Source organism: Cryptomeria japonica, chromosome 8 (assembly GCF_030272615.1).
Source record: "Cryptomeria japonica chromosome 8, Sugi_1.0, whole genome shotgun sequence".
In the NCBI taxonomy this organism is placed as follows: Eukaryota; Viridiplantae; Streptophyta; class Pinopsida; order Cupressales; family Cupressaceae; genus Cryptomeria; species Cryptomeria japonica.
In genome coordinates this window covers 685,753,886-685,771,582 of record NC_081412.1, presented here as the reverse complement: position 1 = coordinate 685,771,582, position 17,697 = coordinate 685,753,886, and the positions used below count along the sequence as shown (strand labels likewise).

The window sequence follows — 17,697 nt, the reverse complement described above, 5'->3', positions numbered from 1 at the left end:
CACGAATTAATTTACTGATTAATTCACAGGTGAACACATTAATGAACGGATTAATCAAGAGGCATGGGGGGCAAGGGGTATAGTTATTTGGCGGATTAATTTATTGCTCGCCCTACAATTCTATGGGAGTGTGATGGACTATAGTTGGGGGGCTAAAGGGCCACCCACCCGCTTCCATTATAGTTGCCCGGAACTAAGATCGGGGTGGGAGGAAGCCCACCCTCCTTCAGGGAGGTAGATTAGTTGGAGGGCCCCTACCATAGAATTTTAGGGACAACAACTACATCCTCCAGCATAGAATAGTAGGGGCCCACCCTTAATCAGTAAATTCATTTGTGCCCTACTGTGCTAAGGAGAAACCTGCTAGCCCTTACAAATAGTAGGGGGCTTGATTAAAAGCGAATAGTAGGGGGCTAGAATAGGTAGATGTTGTTGTTCCCAGGTCCCTACCATTCTATAGGTAGTCGGTAGATGCCAATTATAACTCTCACCTTATTCTAGCAAGCTGATTAATTAACCTTGTACCCCCGTACCCATGCAACCTTGTTTTTCAAATATAAAGGACTTTTGATAAACCATTTATGTAGCGACTGTATCGGATGAGATGACTGTTTGTTCTGGATGAAGTGCACGAATAAGTAATGTCAGAAGCACATTCTTATTAAAGGCAAGCAAGCGAGCTTGGATTGATCCAGCCGGTCAGGGACAAAATCCGACAAATCAAACTTGCTGCTCAAATATTGTCCCGCAACATCACAAGGAGTGATGTAATGTCCTTTTTGGGATATTCATGATTTTTTGTAATGTCCTTTCTGGGATATTCCTCATTTTTGCTTTAAATTTTAAAACAACAATTCAAATTCAAGATGTAAATTGCATTATATGTATAATTTATAAATCTATGAATAATTCTGAAAATATTTTATTTATTTAATTATCTAAGCCTAATTCTTCTATTAATTAAATAAATCTTTATTTATTTAATTAATTCATTTATCCTCTTCTAGCCTTATTTCTCATTTAAATAAATACATTTATTTATTTAAATTATCCCGTTCCTAAATTAAATAAATATTTTATTTATTTAATTAATTCATTATCTTTTTCTACACATGACACATGTCATTCATCTCTTAATTCATACACTACCTACCTCTTTCATTATTTTGGTATTTCTTTTACCTACCCTCTAATCCTAGCCGACCTCTCTTTTTACACCTCTCAATCTTAACCCTCCATTTCTTATTGTGTCTTCTATTTAAGGAGATGCTTTCTTCATTGTAAAACCCTAATGCCTAATGCCCTAATGACACATGCTAATGATCTTTCATGCAACTTGGCTACACTACGATCCTACTTGCAACCACATTCCGTTCTTTGTTGAGCTCTTGTGCACATAAAATCTGAGAGCAAGCATATCAAGCAAGATCAATGGAGATAGGAAGAACGGAGATCAAAACCCTATTGGACATGTGATGGTATAATCTTTGTGATTTTGAGTTATTTGCATTGTCTTAGGTTATCTTCATATGTTATGGTGGATCTTTGTTCATTGTTAAGCTAGGGTTTTGTGGTTCGATTCATTTTAGCCTTTCAATATTGTTATTATTGTTATCCATTTTCACCATATACATTCCTCATTTTTGCTTTAAATTTTAAAACAACAATTCAAACTCAAGATGTAAATTGCATTATATGTATAATTTATAAATCTATGAATAATTCTGGAAATAGAAATTAACTTGATTTTCTGTGATAAATCTTCAAACTGTCATGCCAAAGATCAACAATGCTTGGATCATTAAATCATAGCATAATACTCAATTGATCAAATCGCGAATTCCCTGTAAATACCTTGCAAATCTGCTGAATTAAAAGACCCCGTTCCTAACTCAACAGTGAAAAAACCAAGGACCCTGTCCCTAGTTTGTTAAAGGTAGGAAAAGAGCCCATCTCTCCAAGTCCCTAGTTTGTTAAAGGTAGGAAAAGAGCCCATCTCTCCAAACCTTACCCTACCTTGTGAGCCTGGATCCTGTCCGGTTTGCAAGTACTAACTAGAATTCAAAATTGATATCTTAATGCATTTGCTAGACTATTGCTGATTGCTTGAAAGAATTGATGGTTGAGGTCAGTATAATTGATTGATTGATTGCTGTTGATTGCTTTTTGACATTTGAATGATTGATGTTAGTATGATTGATTGATTATTGAATGAATTTCTCATTATGTATATAGCTGAATGAATTGATATTTGATGCTGAATTCCTACATTTATGATTCTCCCTTCATTAATCCTTTCTTGATTGCTTGAATGATTCTTCTTTGATTGATATCTCCTTTATACTTCACTGGTGAAAGACTCATGAGAATTAAGTCACCACCCTTCATTACTGCCTTTGATTGGTCTATGTATGTTTGTAGACAGGAGATGGTTGTAGGATGGTACCATTCACATCCTGGTTTTGGATGTTGGCTATCAGGTGTTGATATCAACACCCAGCAGGTAATTAGGACATTTTAACTTAATGGCACTGTTAAACTCTCTAGTTAAATTGTTATATTTGTTTGTGGTGTAAATGGTGAAATTGATTGGGCATTCTTGCAGAGCTTTGAGGCTCTAAATCCACGAGCTGTTGCTGTGGTTGTTGATCCTATTCAAAGTGTAAAGGGAAAGGTTGTGATTGATGCATTCCGCTTAATCAATCCACAAACTATGATGCTTGGGCAGGAGCCTCGACAAACAACTTCAAATCTTGGGCATCTGAATAAACCATCAATCCAAGTAAGGAACTAGTAGGTATTATAGGATTTTAAGAGTTAATTGAATTTAGTTATTACTTTTATTTTGAATTACACAAGTTGGGTGTTGACAGAATTTTCAGAGTTACTAATTGGATTTAATCTGTACTGAGTTTTCTTCATGGGCATTGATCCATGGTTTGAATCGACGTTATTATTCGATTGCTATTAACTATCGAAAAAATGAGTTAGAAGAAAAGATGCTACTCAACTTGCATAAGAAGAAATGGGCTGATGGTCTGACCCTGCAACGCTTTGATTGTCATGCTAAGACAAATGAACAGACAGTTCAGGTTGGGAGTTGGGTTAAGCATGTCCTGAATTTAATTATAATCTGTTTGCATGATCTAATTTGCACATTTAGCATCTCATACAAAATGTTCTTGTCTGCAGGAAATGCTTGATCTTGCAGTTAAGTACAAGAAGAGGACCAACTACCTCCTGAAAAGCTTGCTATTGCCAATGTAGGAAGACAAGATGCTAAAAAGCATCTGGAGGAACATGTCTCGAATTTGATGTCTTCAAACATAGTTCAGACCTTAGGGACGATGCTTGATACAGTTGTTTTCTAAGTTGATTGTGTTTACATCTTTGAGGTCCCAGAAACGAGTAAACATCTTTGGCTTTCACATCTCTGCATTTATCAAAAAAATCAGGCAGCAAATGTAAGGAGTGTTGACCAAACCTCTATGATCTTTATTTGTTATAATTTAGAATGAGACTGCATATTCAAGGAATCAAGGGTTTGTCAAAATTTGGTCAAAGCTCATTAGCCATGGATCTAACGGTTGAGGTTTCATATCCTATGGTTGTAACTGCAATTGAAGTGAAATGATTATGACTGAGACTGTGGAGTGTACGATGTTAGTATATCGATTATTTAGATGTTTGAGGTGTTTTTGAAATTTAAATGTATGCAACAGCAAACATGAAAACAAAGAGTGGTGTTTAAGCCTTGCTGGTGATTGATGGGTGCTTATTCTTTTGTATTCTAATTGTTTAATATTTTCTTTCGCAGCTGCTAACAAGAATCAGAAATTTAGTCAGCTGAGATGCTGACAGATAAAGTAAGGAAGAAGATGTTTACCAGAGATGAACTCTGGACATGGGCGGAGATGACTAACCAATTTCCTTGTACACACACATATTTTATTGTTTCTGTACTCTTGGGTATGAAATTCTGATGAATGATGATCATGTAAAAAGTTAATATGAATGGTTGTGTATTGTCAATTGGTTGCACGTGACAAAAATAGACTTGAAAACTTATCATCATACCAAATGAGATAAAGTTGCAGTTCTGGAAATTTATCATAGAATATCATACCAAAGGATTCTAACCAATTTCCTTGCGCACTCAAAAATAAATAAAAAATTCTTTAATGTTTTTGTACTCTTGGGTATGAAATTTCTGTTGAATGATGATTACGTAAAACAGTTAATATACAATGGCTATGTATTGTCAATTGGTTGCAAGTGAAAAAACTAGTCTTGAAAACTGATCATACCAAATGAGATGTTGCAGTCTTGGAAACTGATCATAGAATATCATAAGCTACTTGATTTGTTAAATGTTTTACTAAGAAGATTATATTGTCACTTGATTGCAAGTGATAAAATTGCAGTCTTGAAGAGTGATTATAGAACATCATTTGAGCCACAAGCTAAAAGAGTGCCATTTCCATTAGGTACATCATATGTAGGAGTTCCGTTAGCATCTACATTGACTTTGGCAAGCTCTACCATAGACGCATCAAGTTGATACGTTTAGGGGTTATATTCCAATTTTTCACCGTTAATTTTTTGTAATCATTTCTTATGAGATAAAGTGATGCAAGTTGGAATGGATATATAAATTAGTCTTAAGATTTTCTTTTTTCAATTTGCAGCTAGTTGTTTATACTTTTTGAGTGAAGAGAAAGTCAATGCAACTTAAATATAAAATGATTTAATATTTAAAATGTATATATAGAATTTTGATTGCAATTGGTTGGAGGAACAAATAATCTTGGCCTTGGATGTACCACCATTTGCAAGCAATTTTCTTTTATTAATCTTGAAGAACACAAATGTTATGTCTTGGTTGTAAAAAAAACCAGTTTTGGATTTGGAAAGGTTTTTCAGAATTATATCTTTATCTAATAGCAAATTCATCATATCTACATGTTATAGTTCTCCTTGGTTAAAATGTATCTATGTTAATACTATCTGGGATAATGTATATGCAAGGAGATGCAAGGGTGTGCTTACCTCGTTTGAGCAGTCATGAATGTTTTTTTTTCACACTTCAATTTTTTTTATTTGTATTTAAAATAATAAATTTGTTATATTTACATCTTATAGTTCTCCTTGGCAAATAAAATATCTTTGTGCCATACTATTTGGAGATGATGCATATGCAAGGAGATCCAAGGGTGTGTTTGTTTTGTTTGGATAGTAATGAGTGAATTTTTTGAGCTAGAGAAATTTTTTTAGGTATCTTTTTTGGCTATTATGTTTTATTTATTTTTTATCATGGAAGTGATGTTATTATAGTTTTTTAACAAATATGGTCGATCGATATCATCAAATTTGATCATATTCATGATATGAATGGTGAAATTGAAGATTGTCAACACAAGTCAAACTATCATCCATAATCAATGTCGTGACCTTTTGGGCCTCTTCTGAATTTGATTGTTTCCAAATACTCCAGTAGTCGCTAATGACCATGGCATCCAATGCCTCCCACGCTTTCATAGATCATCTCAACACAATTGTATGTGATGTGAATCAAGTCTTAGGAACCTAATGCTGTAAAAAATAACAATTTAAAATGTATGTGAATATGACATTGAAATTTAAAAATAAATTAAATTTATTTTCAACGACTTCAAACTTTTGGGAGTCCTAAAGATGTTTTGTTGCACATGAGTTTGTCACAAACATTTGAATCTCTTAAACTTCACTTTATTTGAGTGCCAATCACTTGTATCACCAAGTCAAAAGAGCATATAATATCCAATGTTCATTTTTTACGTCTTTTTTCAACTAAAGTACTTGTTGTCTTTTAATTTTTCACATTGTTTGTAATGATGGACAATATTATTAGCATCCATGATCTTTATGGACTTAATGAAGATTTTATAAATGAATTCGACATCTTTGACCTGCCTTTCACAATCAATCACCTAAGAAAAATTGTCCCTTTAGACGACAATAATATTTATTGAAGGTTGGTTTTTGCAATCTTTTCATTTATCATAAACAATGAATGCTCCTATTTCAATCCATGAATACCTAATTGTTTTTAAAGATGTCTACAATTTTTTTGTCAATGTGATGATCTCAATAGGTTGAAAATGAGTCAATCGACATAAATGCAACATGTAATTTTTTTATTTGCAATATTTCTTGCTTCATTCTAAAATGCTTTAACCAATGGGCTTCTTTTATGGGAAGATGCATGATCTTTTTCTTGGATGGATGTCATCTCTAATGAAGGATATTGGGAGACTATTATTGAAAGCAAGTCTTTGTGGCTTTGGAGAATTTATAAATGGCTTCAATGACATTTTCTTTGCTAAAAGATAGAGTTTTTAATTTTGCTCTCACAAGATCAACTTATAATTGTTATCTAGTGAATGTCATAATTTGGTCTTTTGGTAACCTTTGTTTGACCTTTCACATATTCTAATCTCATATCCATTAATAGAGCATAATTGAGTTTTCACTTAACATTTGAACTTCTAAATTAGATCCCAAATTAATTACAATTTCAATGAAAAATCTCACCTCTTGGAAGTTTTTCAAGCACAAGATCAACTTATAATTGTTATCTAGTGAATGTCATAATTTGTTCTTTTGGTAACCTTTGTTTGACCTTTCACATATTTTAATCTCATATCCATTAATAGAGCATAATTGAGTTTTCACTTTAACATATGAACTTCTAAATTAGATCCCAAATTAATTACAATTTCAATGAAAAATCTCACCTCTTGGAAGTTTTTCAAGCATCGTGACACATTTCAAAGAGAAAATCATATTTAAACTATTTATTTGTTGGAGGGTTCGTTGGACTTAAGCTAGTAGTCATTTCAAATATATTGTTATATAAAAATAAAAATGCAACCCTACAATATGTATAAACTGATAAAAATAAGAAACATTCAAAAAAACAAAAAATAATTTGAAAAATCCAAAAACATAAAGTTCTTCAAAAATTTGTTAGACAACTTATCTTAAGTTAATATATGTTCTTTGTGCAAGCTAGATTCCTCATCGTAGTACACATTGGAAAAATATTAACAATCTTTTAAAATGCAAAAATGAAATACAATGAATGAGTTTGTGAAATAGGCTCATTATTGTGAAACAACTCTTAATATGGGTACGTTTTAGGGTTTTAGGCATTTTTTATGTTTAAAAAAAAAACATTTTAATGCTTGAAAAATCATTTAAAAAGTCATTTTTGACCATTTATTGAGACAGGTGCACCTAGTGGTACCCGGAAGTGTCCAAGGTGCAGCCTTGTTGCTTCAAGGACCTTGTGGGTACATTGCAGGTCCATGCCCTGTATGTCATCATGGGACCAATACTTGGACTGGGGCCTTAGGTGGGCATACTTTGGCAACATTTTAGGATGTCCTGTTGTTTTTATCTTGAGAAAATAAGGTAAGCATCGGCTATATACTAACATATTGACAAGGAATAACATTATGTATTTAACTAGAGCGCTCTCTTAAATAAAAGTTCTAACTATTTCGAACTTTTCATAAAAAGGCATTTGCAATTTTGTTGTATTTTGGTAGTGATGGTTTATGGTGTTCGTCAACTGAAATTTAGATCAATACATGTTGTGTAACAATGCGACATGTTCAAACTTGTGCATGGCAATTTTTAGTATTAAAATAAACATCATGTTTTCTATTTATAATATAAATTATATCTTGATTTTCTGCTATAATTCTTCTTCAAACTCTGGATTTTCTCTTGTATGTCTACTTTGTAAGTGCTTTTAGATCTGTCTGAATCAGAAGTTTTCGTCCTTAACTTGCCAGGAGAATTTAAGAGGTTTTGTCCTTAAAACTCTTTATTTATTATCTTGGAGGATCTTCATCCTCTTTGGCTGTAATTCACTGGTAAACAGTCATAAGATTTATTCTAAAAAATTGATGATTTTCTCAATGAAGATTAGCCCGTTATCCATTTTTTGAAAGAGTCGCCACCCTTAACAGGAAATTGAGTGAAATTGAGTGAAATTGAGTCACCACCCTTCATTGCTGCCCTTTGAGAGAAATAATTTATTTTTAATCAAACTAATGTGCCAGTGCTACTTCCTATTGCTAGCGTCACTTCATTACTTAATTGATTGGATATGAGGTGGGTACTGCTATTAAATTGCCTAACTGATGGAAATGGGCTGCGACAGGTAGCAATTTTGCAGGACCATGACAAAGAGCCAAACAAAAAGCGTATTAAATCCACCATATGAATTCCATGCTTAGATTTCTACCATAACAGCGACATGTACTTAGTACAGGAGTAATAGCACTGGAAGAGTCAGACTTCAATGTTTGATTTGTTAGTGAATCTGTTAATACTTAATTTCTGATTAACGAGGTGGATTGGGTTATGTCAGATTCCTATTTCTTTTCCCATTATGAATTTGGCGTGGAAGCTCTCAAAATTAAATATTTTATTTCAGACATGGATAAGTTATAGTATGACTTCTCAAATGTCAAATTTTCATGGCAAATCTTGTATTAGTCAATGAAGACAATATATATAGAGGTCCTTTTGAGGTTAGGGTACTATGAATTTAAAGACATTTCTATTGATTCATACAGAACAAATAACACTTCTTCATGGCCAACAAACATGAAAGTTATAGTCAGTTGTATGCATGATTTCCATTTCATAAGCCAAAAGATGTCTTACCTTTATCCTCTTAATAAACAACAAATGCAACACTACAGAATTTAAGAAAAAAAAAATCAGCACTTGGAACGTTTTATTCTAAAACCCAAACGAGGCAGTTGTCCCCATGTGTTGCTTATGGGGTAATTATTTCTATTAAATCAGATATAATTTCAGCGACAATTATACTTCAAGGAATTTCCCTGTTTGATTAAAGGCCTCTTCCAGCTTGGGCATGGGCATCCCAAAGTCGTTTATTTACACACCATTAATATGTACTGCTAAGTGTCCACCTCTAGAGGCTGGAGATAATGGAGAGATTATATACACAAATTACCAAGTAATTACTGCCACTCTTGTCCATCTCTAGAAACTGGAGATAAATAAATAAATATATACAGAAGTACCTAGGGTTGACATAAACGCATAAGAAGAATTATGCTGTCCTATTAAGCAATTCCTTTTTAATCATTAGTAATTTAGTTTGCCATTCCCGTAGCAATATATGAATACATTATTGCCAGAACTAAAAATTATTATGCTAGTAAGATAGCATCTTCCTTTGAAGTTGGATCCAAGGCATATAGCATTGCCCCAACTGCTCCAGCATGCCCTTCATGCCTCAAGAATATTGCCTGAATTGAACGTATCTGTCAGTTGCTTCCAATTTAACTTGGAGGTTTCTCAATGAACTAAACAGAAAAAGAAATTAATAATCCTTGCACATGAGATATGTTGAAATAGGATATAGAAAATGAGGCTTCTGTGATGAGTATTAAAATGAAAAAGTTGTATCAAGGAAAAAAAGAGACCAAAGAATGGAGCATCTATTAGAAACTAAGGCATAGAACATTATAATTTGAAACATTGAAAGACATCCTATCAGATCATAAATTTTCTTCTTGCCACACAAATGATTTTTGAATCTGCTAATTATGAAATCATGAAGATCTAAAATGGCCTTAACGAATAAAGATTGCCCATAAAATATGGTTTGGTAACTAGATGAAATTTTTTCTAGTAGGTCTTTTGCTTAATTATTTCACTTCAAAAAATAGAATATAAAAAATGACCAATCAAATTGTCCAACATGCTACGTCTTTGCTCCTTATGACTTCACTCTTTGGACTCAATTAAATTGTTCTTCTTCTTTTCTGTATTAAACCCCTAACCCTAAGTTTCTTGCCAAGATGCAAATAAGGTGATCAGTTTATCAAAGAGTAAGGGTTAAATGATGCAACCTAAGATAAAACTTGGTTATAATCCTTTAATATATATTTTGTGTGTTGCTTACAATACCATTAACCCAGTAACATATATTATGTAATAGTCCTTCAGTAGGGGTTTTAGCTGTTACAGGATCACAATAGACTTAATAGAAATTTATAACAATGTACTGTGCACAATACTAAAATTAATAAGGCTTAAAATAATTTTTTCTTGATTTATAATGAATGTGGGTGGTTGGCCTTCTATTCTCAACCAATGCCTAATCTTGCAACGTAGAGTCTAACCTAAATGGAAACCTAATCATACTGCAAAACTTAACTTTCAAACGAGTTTGATTTACATGGCTCTATAATGCAGTCTCTACTTATAATCCATAAACTATTTTAAAGCTTCACATAATAGTTTGAAAGAATTTAACACATCATAGACATGCATGAAATGAAAGATTTTACTGCAACCCTCTGATGCAAACTCATGGGGTTTAATACAAAAAACAGCTTATATGTATTTAGGATTTCATTGAATCCCCTAGAACTCTAAAAGATTAACAGACGGATATTGCAAAACACAATAAAAGTTGTCTTATATCGGTTTTCTGAATATTGTCTAAATTGCGATTACAAGTTTCTAGCAAACTCAAAAATCTAAGTAGTAGACATATACACAAGCTACAAAAAATACACCTCGACTTAGATGAGCTTTTCACATACAGATGCAGAAAATCCAACCCCTTACAATGAAATTTGAATGCTGTTACACAGATTTGAAATTAGGGCATGAAAAACATGGTTGACAGAGTGCACAAGAGAGAACCATGTCGTTCATGTCACACACTGCATCCTTGACTCAAGAAAAAGTCATCTCAGGGTTGAAGAACACACCATTAGTTATCAGAATCATGCCATTAAGATCTTTTATTAAGATACTCACAAATTGTGCCCAAATCTACAAAAATCCATTGAAAAAACTACTCAAAGCTGCATGAAAATCTGTTTTCTTGAAAGATTTGATATTCTGCAATAAATTTGGCATGGCCATGGTGTTCTTCTCCTTCATATTTGTGCTTTTTGGGCATAAAAAATGGTTTCAGGGTGTTCACTGGTTGGTGTAGGGCCAAATTGGCAAATAAATGAAACCTTGATTGGTTTTTGGTGTCTGCTGTTAACAACTGCTTGAAACATGTGCCAGAACTAGTTTTGATCCTTTTAAGTAGTGAAAAAATGCTTTTGACTATTAGTACCTTTCTGGTGCGTCAAGAGCTCTTTCGACATTCATGTGGCTTTTCGAGTAGTTCTAGTGAGTCTGTGGGGAGCTGGTAAAAACTAGGCAAGAGTTTGAATTTCAAGGGTTGGAGAGAATCCATACCTCATACCACTGTTTGAGGTGCCAAGGATTGGGGGTCATAGGGAAGTCATGCCAAAAGAGGGAAAGAGGGAAGTTAGATGAACAATCTCGATGGGTAAAAAGACCTTGAGGTTGTCAAGGATTGGGGTTTGGACTTAGCTCATGCCTAGTACTATTTCGAAGGGAAGCTCAATCCTCATACTCTAATGGGAAATATATAGCAAGTTATCGAATGCAGGGTTTCAAATGAACTAGGGAAAGAGTATAGAGGTAGATAGAAGGGTGAAAGTATGACTTCGAAAGAGTGAAAGAATTGGCAGGGTTTGAGATTCGGGCATACCTTGGAATATGTATCAGGATGAAGGGAAATTTGACAACTTTGACAAAGAACATTAAGAAAAAAAAGGCACTTGAAACAAGCTTTGGGGAGTCGAGGAAGGGATGGAAAGATTACCAAGTCTGAAAATTTAAAATGGGCTTAGGAAACTTTAGGAGAGTAAGGGATTGGGATATAAGAGATTACAAGGAACAAGTACCTGGGTTATGGGAAGGCCAGAACTTTTACTCCAAAAGACTTGGAGAGGAATTTTGAAGTGGGAGTCGAAGAAGAAGCAAATGGAGTACTTCACTCAAGGATGGTCCATTTTGACATAGAGGAATTTTGAAGAGGGAATATTCTGCTACTGCAAAGAATTTAAGAAAAATGGTTGGATTATGGAGTTCTAGAGGAGCAATGGAGATAGTATACAAGTGAAGGGATGCCTGAAAATCTAACATTTAAATACTTAGAAACATTTGGATTGCAAAGGAACAGGATTTTGTGCATTGAAGGGAAACAATATGATAGGATGACTAAGTCTAAAAGCTTGATGAAAAAAGACTTGTCTTCAACAATAAACTATTGGGGATTGAAGATTGGGAATGAGATGGGAATATTATGAGTGAAGGACAAAGTCCAGCACTTTGATGACACAAAATATTCCAAGGCATTAACACATTTCGAAGTTTGGATGATTGACATTACTACCATGACAGGTTTGATAGGTTGACAAATTTTGCACCTAGATAAATTTAACAAAATTTTAGGCCAAATTGTTGGGATCAAGTGAAAGGTATTTTGTGAGGAGTAAGTTTAACAATTCGATAGACAGGGAAAATTGAGATGGCTGGTATGGCATACTGGGACGGTCAACCACAGAAGTCTGAAACTTCAACAACTTACAAAACTTCAAGGAAATGATCCACACAACTCCACGCTCCAAATATTTAGTAGACTTTGAAGGAAGCATGATGAGCATACAGGGAGCAATGCAGGTCAGAATTAAATTTTTGACAAAGTAAAAACCCACTTAAATTATCTCAGATCGCTTACAAAAAATGCAGGTTTACACAAAATCACTGTAAAATATGGGCAAACAGTACTAAATCTCCAAATTGTTAGCATACATGGCTGGGCTCTAATAGGTTCCTTGGGTTACTGTTTTCAGTTCACATTATTTTGGGCCGAGCATAACACCCATTGCATTGTCCACCATTTTGACTATACCTATGGGATCATCCATTACCAAAACAAGTTTTCACAATAGATTTATTAGTCTTTGGATGTGTGGGTTAACATTTAAGCCCTTATCATAACCAACTCAAAGTAAATCTTTTTGATGAATAAAGTGGAACTAAACCTCTTTGGCCTGAATTTTCAAGAATATTAGACTTGGATACAGACCATAGAATGGGACATAAGACACTTCATAAATTTAAACAATTTTGACTCAGATTAAGACAAACAGAACGATAATTTCAAATGACTGAATAAATGATTTATTCTGCAAGGACAATTCCTGGATAACTAAAAAATGAAGCTCTAGACAAAAATACAATTATAGAAATTATAGGATCATGGATTACCTTGTTGCAAATAGACAGACCTTTGAACATTACAATCTAATGCTTACTTTCGTAGGATTCGAAAATATGCTTTAAGCATATAGTTATATATGTCCCTGATGTACTATATATCTCATTCTATTCCAAGAAAAGAACACAGTTTCTAGGACAGCAATAAAAAAATCTAAATTTAATCTTTTCTAAATTAGATTCTTTTATCTCACCTTAATCAGGCCTTTGGACCAAAATTGCATGGCAACTGATAATAGCTTTGTTGCTACCTGCCAATAAATATGCATTAAGTTCATTGGCAAGAGAGATGCTTTAAAAATTAAAGATTCTTAAAAAATTTAAACTCAAAGATGAAAGGATATCTTACTTTATTGCCATGTAAAAAACTGCCTGTAAACAAAACATGGTCAACACCTGATGCACGAGCATGCAACATTGCAATTGAGCCAATGTTATTTGCTATCATTAGTAAAACTGCTTTTGCCAGATGCTCAGGTGTCTTCACTGCTGCATCCCTTTTAGCTGGCTCAACGAGCTGTATTACAGAAAAAAAATGAGCAGATTAAAACATAAATTGTAAGGTTCACTATCTGAAATTGCCAGTTAATGATCATCACAAGAATCTAAAACTTGCCTGCCATAATATTGTAACATCCTTGATTAATTTATTAAATTATATTATAATTACACTTTTTTAATTCTTCTTGTTAGGTTGTAAAAATATATTTAATTATTATTTTTATATTTTTTTTGTAGCCATGTACCCAGACTTAGTTTTATTTGCTTATAATATATTTATGCTATGGAAATGCCCTTAAATACAAAAAAAAAGTAGTTTTTGATTATTTTTCTTCAATTTTTTTACATTTTTTGTAGATCCAATTTTTTCCCGATTTTATCAAAAAATCTTATACTTTTGGTTTGCCGATTAATTCCCCAAACGATTAATGCTTCTTTGATTTAAAGTATAACTAATTAGGGGGCATTACACTGAGTCTGATGATGCCCTATGGGAAAGGGATTCTTAAAAAATCTGTTAAAAAGCAGTGTGAAATTTAAACAAAAAAGTTAAAGTATTTTAGAATGACTCCTACTAGTTTCAGCTACGCCATGAGCCTTCAAAGTTCAAACTATTGTTTGAAAGCAGATTTATTCCTGCTCATTTCAAAGGCTGCAGGGTCATTGCTGACTTGCAAGCTTTTTGAATCAAATATAGTGAAAGCCAATACTTCTCAAGAGTTGGTCAAAATCTGGCAGCCAAGGTTCAAAAGCCATGATCCATTTGCAAATCAGGAATTTTGGAAATAAAAGAACTATATGTAGAATATGAAGGCATTACAAAAATCTAGTAAAAGAATAATTTGCTAATGAAAATACCAAGAGAGAATAGTAGAGATACGACAAAAATTATTCAGAACTTTAATTCAGGATTGATTTTAGATTAGAAATGATGGCAATAATTAGAAAAAGAAAAAAATTATCCCCCTCTGTTAGCCTCGGATTTGTCATTGATGTCTACAGTATTCATCTGTCACAAAGAAGCATACACAGATTTCTTTTTTAGACACATTTGATGGTAATAACAGTTACAAGTATATCAAGAAATGATGGAGATTTTACCTTTATTCTGATTACATTCTGAATATGATCATCTCAGCACAATACTGGGTTGAATACATTCTGAATATGTTTGTCTCTGCACAGAACTGGGTTGGATGCTCACGTCAAACTGTCTATATCAGATTGGACATATGTTTTTGTTTATTTTGGTGATTGAAATTGGTTCAAATTACAGCAATATGATCTTTTATGGAGCTTCAAGTTGATCTCCAGATTAATATTTGTTTTCATCATCCACATATATCGAATTATATAGATATGACTTCTAGTGGAATAGTTAGAACCAGTGGTAACTGTCATTGGTTACATTGTTTTAATAACAAACATTAAAAATAATCAATTTCTTGTTGGTTCGATGGTTTCTAAGTTGGTTTGATGGTTAGTTTGTTAACCAAAACAGTTACAAACCAATTCTTAACCATACAACGGAAGCATGGTCCTTTTTAAGTTCGAGTTTAGCAAATGAAGAGTGTTGAGCTTTTGAAAGAATATTGTTCAAAAGTATTCACAGAAATCTAAAGGAATGTGACTGTGTTAGTAGTTCGAATGGGATATACAGTCATCAAGGTCAGGGACTGCCAATGTTTTCTGTGTTTATACAAAACACAGTGAGTACCATACAAAGGCTATGATCAGAGTCGTGGATTGTCAGATTACACAGTAAATAACCATTTTAAACTGCAACAAGGTATCATTTTCTCATGTAATAAAGATATTATCCAGATGTTCAGGTTACTATATCTTTGAACAGTTTTATCTAAAGAGTAATATACAGATTTGTATTCAGATGTTTGTGTTTCTCTTCTGGAAGTGCAGATATTGCTCTCTCATTCACACATGAAAATGCAGTTTGTCTAATGTCTGTCCCAAGTTGAATTACAGGCAGAGAAATATCTGAAGTTAAGCACTGTGACAAACAGATCTGTACAAATATATTGATCACAGAATGCTATTCATGCTTGAAGCCTTCTAAACAATCAGAAAGTCAGAAGTTGAGAAGTTTGATAGAATGTTCATATAACATCTATACTGTTGAAAATTTCAGAGATTATCATTTTGTAATCTGCAATTATGTTGAAGTAGATTTTCTGTTTTGTATTGTGTGGTTGATGCCACAAAAATTTGAAATTGTTGCTCTTATTCTGAAAGATTTGGTGGGTTGGTGCCCTAAAGAGTTGTTGCTCTGAAAGATTTGGTGGGTTGGTACCCTCAGAGAATTGTGATCAGTTTACTTGTGAGGCTGGATTAGGACAGTAGATCCAAGCAGCATTTCTCACCGTGGTTTTCCCACATTGGGTTTCCACATAAAATCTTGTGTGTTGTGCTCTTGGTGTTGCATTTTTTTCAGTTTCTGCTATTGCATCTTTCAAATCTTTCATTTTTAGATTAAAGTTTCGTAAAATCTTAAAGGAGTTAGAAGAATTAAGTTTTATTTTGTACTACGTACAACTGATTCACGCCCTCCCCCGCCCTCTCAGTAGTACTTCTGTGTTCTACACTCATGGTGCTGAAGATATATAATCTTAAATCATATCAGCATTACATGGAATCAGGATTGATCTTGGTATTTAATCAGGAAGAAAATGTTGTTCTTGTTATTTCAAGCCAGATTTAGGGAAATACATGCTGCTTTTGCTTCTGGTGTATGTCATTTTTCAAGACTTTATCACTGTTAACTAACCATTGATAAATCTTTCCAATCATCTGACAATGAATTCATGCTGTTGAGATCTGCATTGTTGAAGAAAAAATTGATAAAAAAAAATAAGCGTTTTATAGAGGGTTTTGGTTTTTTCTGCAGTGCCTTAGTTCTATCGGACTTGTTGGATCCAAGCAAATCTTGGCAGAGACTTGCTGAATAACTCACAAAATACTCGAGTTTCTGCAGCAGTCTCATCTATTGAGTTACTTGTCTGCTGTGAGAATTTGTGAGTATTCACTGAGTTTTAAAACACTGCTTTTTAGATGGTTCAGATTTAAGCTCATTGAATCATTATTAATAATGTGGTACTTGTTAGAATTGATGAAAAACGCTCGAATCAATTTCCTTATCCCATTTAATGTTATTTGTTCCAATCCTTGTGAAGAAAACACAGATATAAGTAAATGCAGACCATTGATTAGACATGCATGAGTGGGAAAGGGAGAGTAGGGAAGGAAAGGGAGAAGTGCATGAGGAGGCAGAGGGAAAGAAAAGTAGAGAACTGAAGAGAGAGAGGGAGACAATGGTTGAGAGAGAGAAAGAGAGAAGATTGTTCCCAAATGAGCTTGCCATTTTCATTGCTTCTAAAGAGGGAGAGGAAGAGAGAAGAGAGACAAACCTTCCCAAATGAGCTTGCCACTGTTGTTGCTGCTAGACCCATCTCCATATAGTCACCACCTAGATATTTATACCACATACATTTCTAATCATCAACAAATATACACTTTACAATCAGATTTATTCATTATCCCCATATATAAATCTAATTAAATACCATCGTAGGACACCTTGCAAATCACTAGTATCTAAGAGGGCACACATGGAGTAAATAAAATATATTATTATACTAATCCTTGACAAGAAGCATACAGGAATATCCAACCAACCGTATATATCTCCCACAAGCATATCAATTTGTGTTGAGTCTCCTCTCACAGCTAGATTAACAGCTTCTTCAAAGCTGCAAACCAAAGAAAATTTCAATTTATTTAAAGAATTCCCAGATTTCTAAATATGACAATTTAAGAAAAAATATTATAATAAAAATTAACATTCCAAACTCATTTCTCCAACTGTATAGAAATGAGAAAGGGATGCAAAAGACAGCGTTTGGGCCTATAAGCCAATTACCAGAAACCTTAGAAATCATATGTTGAAAAGTTCAATTCCATCTGACTAGTGCCAATGTTGTTATGCTTAAACCA

At 33.5% G+C, this 17,697-nt stretch overlaps 1 protein-coding gene and 1 pseudogene across 2 annotated transcripts in view; one reads left to right on the top strand and one right to left on the bottom strand.

The window, feature by feature from the left end:
• LOC131032389 (26S proteasome non-ATPase regulatory subunit 14 homolog) overlaps nt 1-3,909 on the top strand; it is a 7,323-nt pseudogene extending 3,414 nt beyond the window's left edge.
• A 4,883-nt stretch (nt 3,910-8,792) lies between these two features.
• Nucleotides 8,793-17,697, bottom strand: part of LOC131032408 (uncharacterized) — a 70,983-nt gene continuing 62,078 nt past the window's right edge. For both annotated transcript variants that reach the window (XM_057963376.2, XM_057963377.2), the window contains 5 exons: nt 17,380-17,453; nt 17,112-17,170; nt 13,538-13,705; nt 13,383-13,439; nt 8,793-9,335 (listed from right to left, as the gene is read on the bottom strand). In XM_057963376.2, coding sequence (XP_057819359.2) covers nt 9,237-9,335; nt 13,383-13,439; nt 13,538-13,705; nt 17,112-17,170; nt 17,380-17,453 — 457 coding nt within the window. In that variant the 3' untranslated portion in view covers nt 8,793-9,236. The remainder of the gene's footprint in view (nt 9,336-13,382; nt 13,440-13,537; nt 13,706-17,111; nt 17,171-17,379; nt 17,454-17,697) is intronic.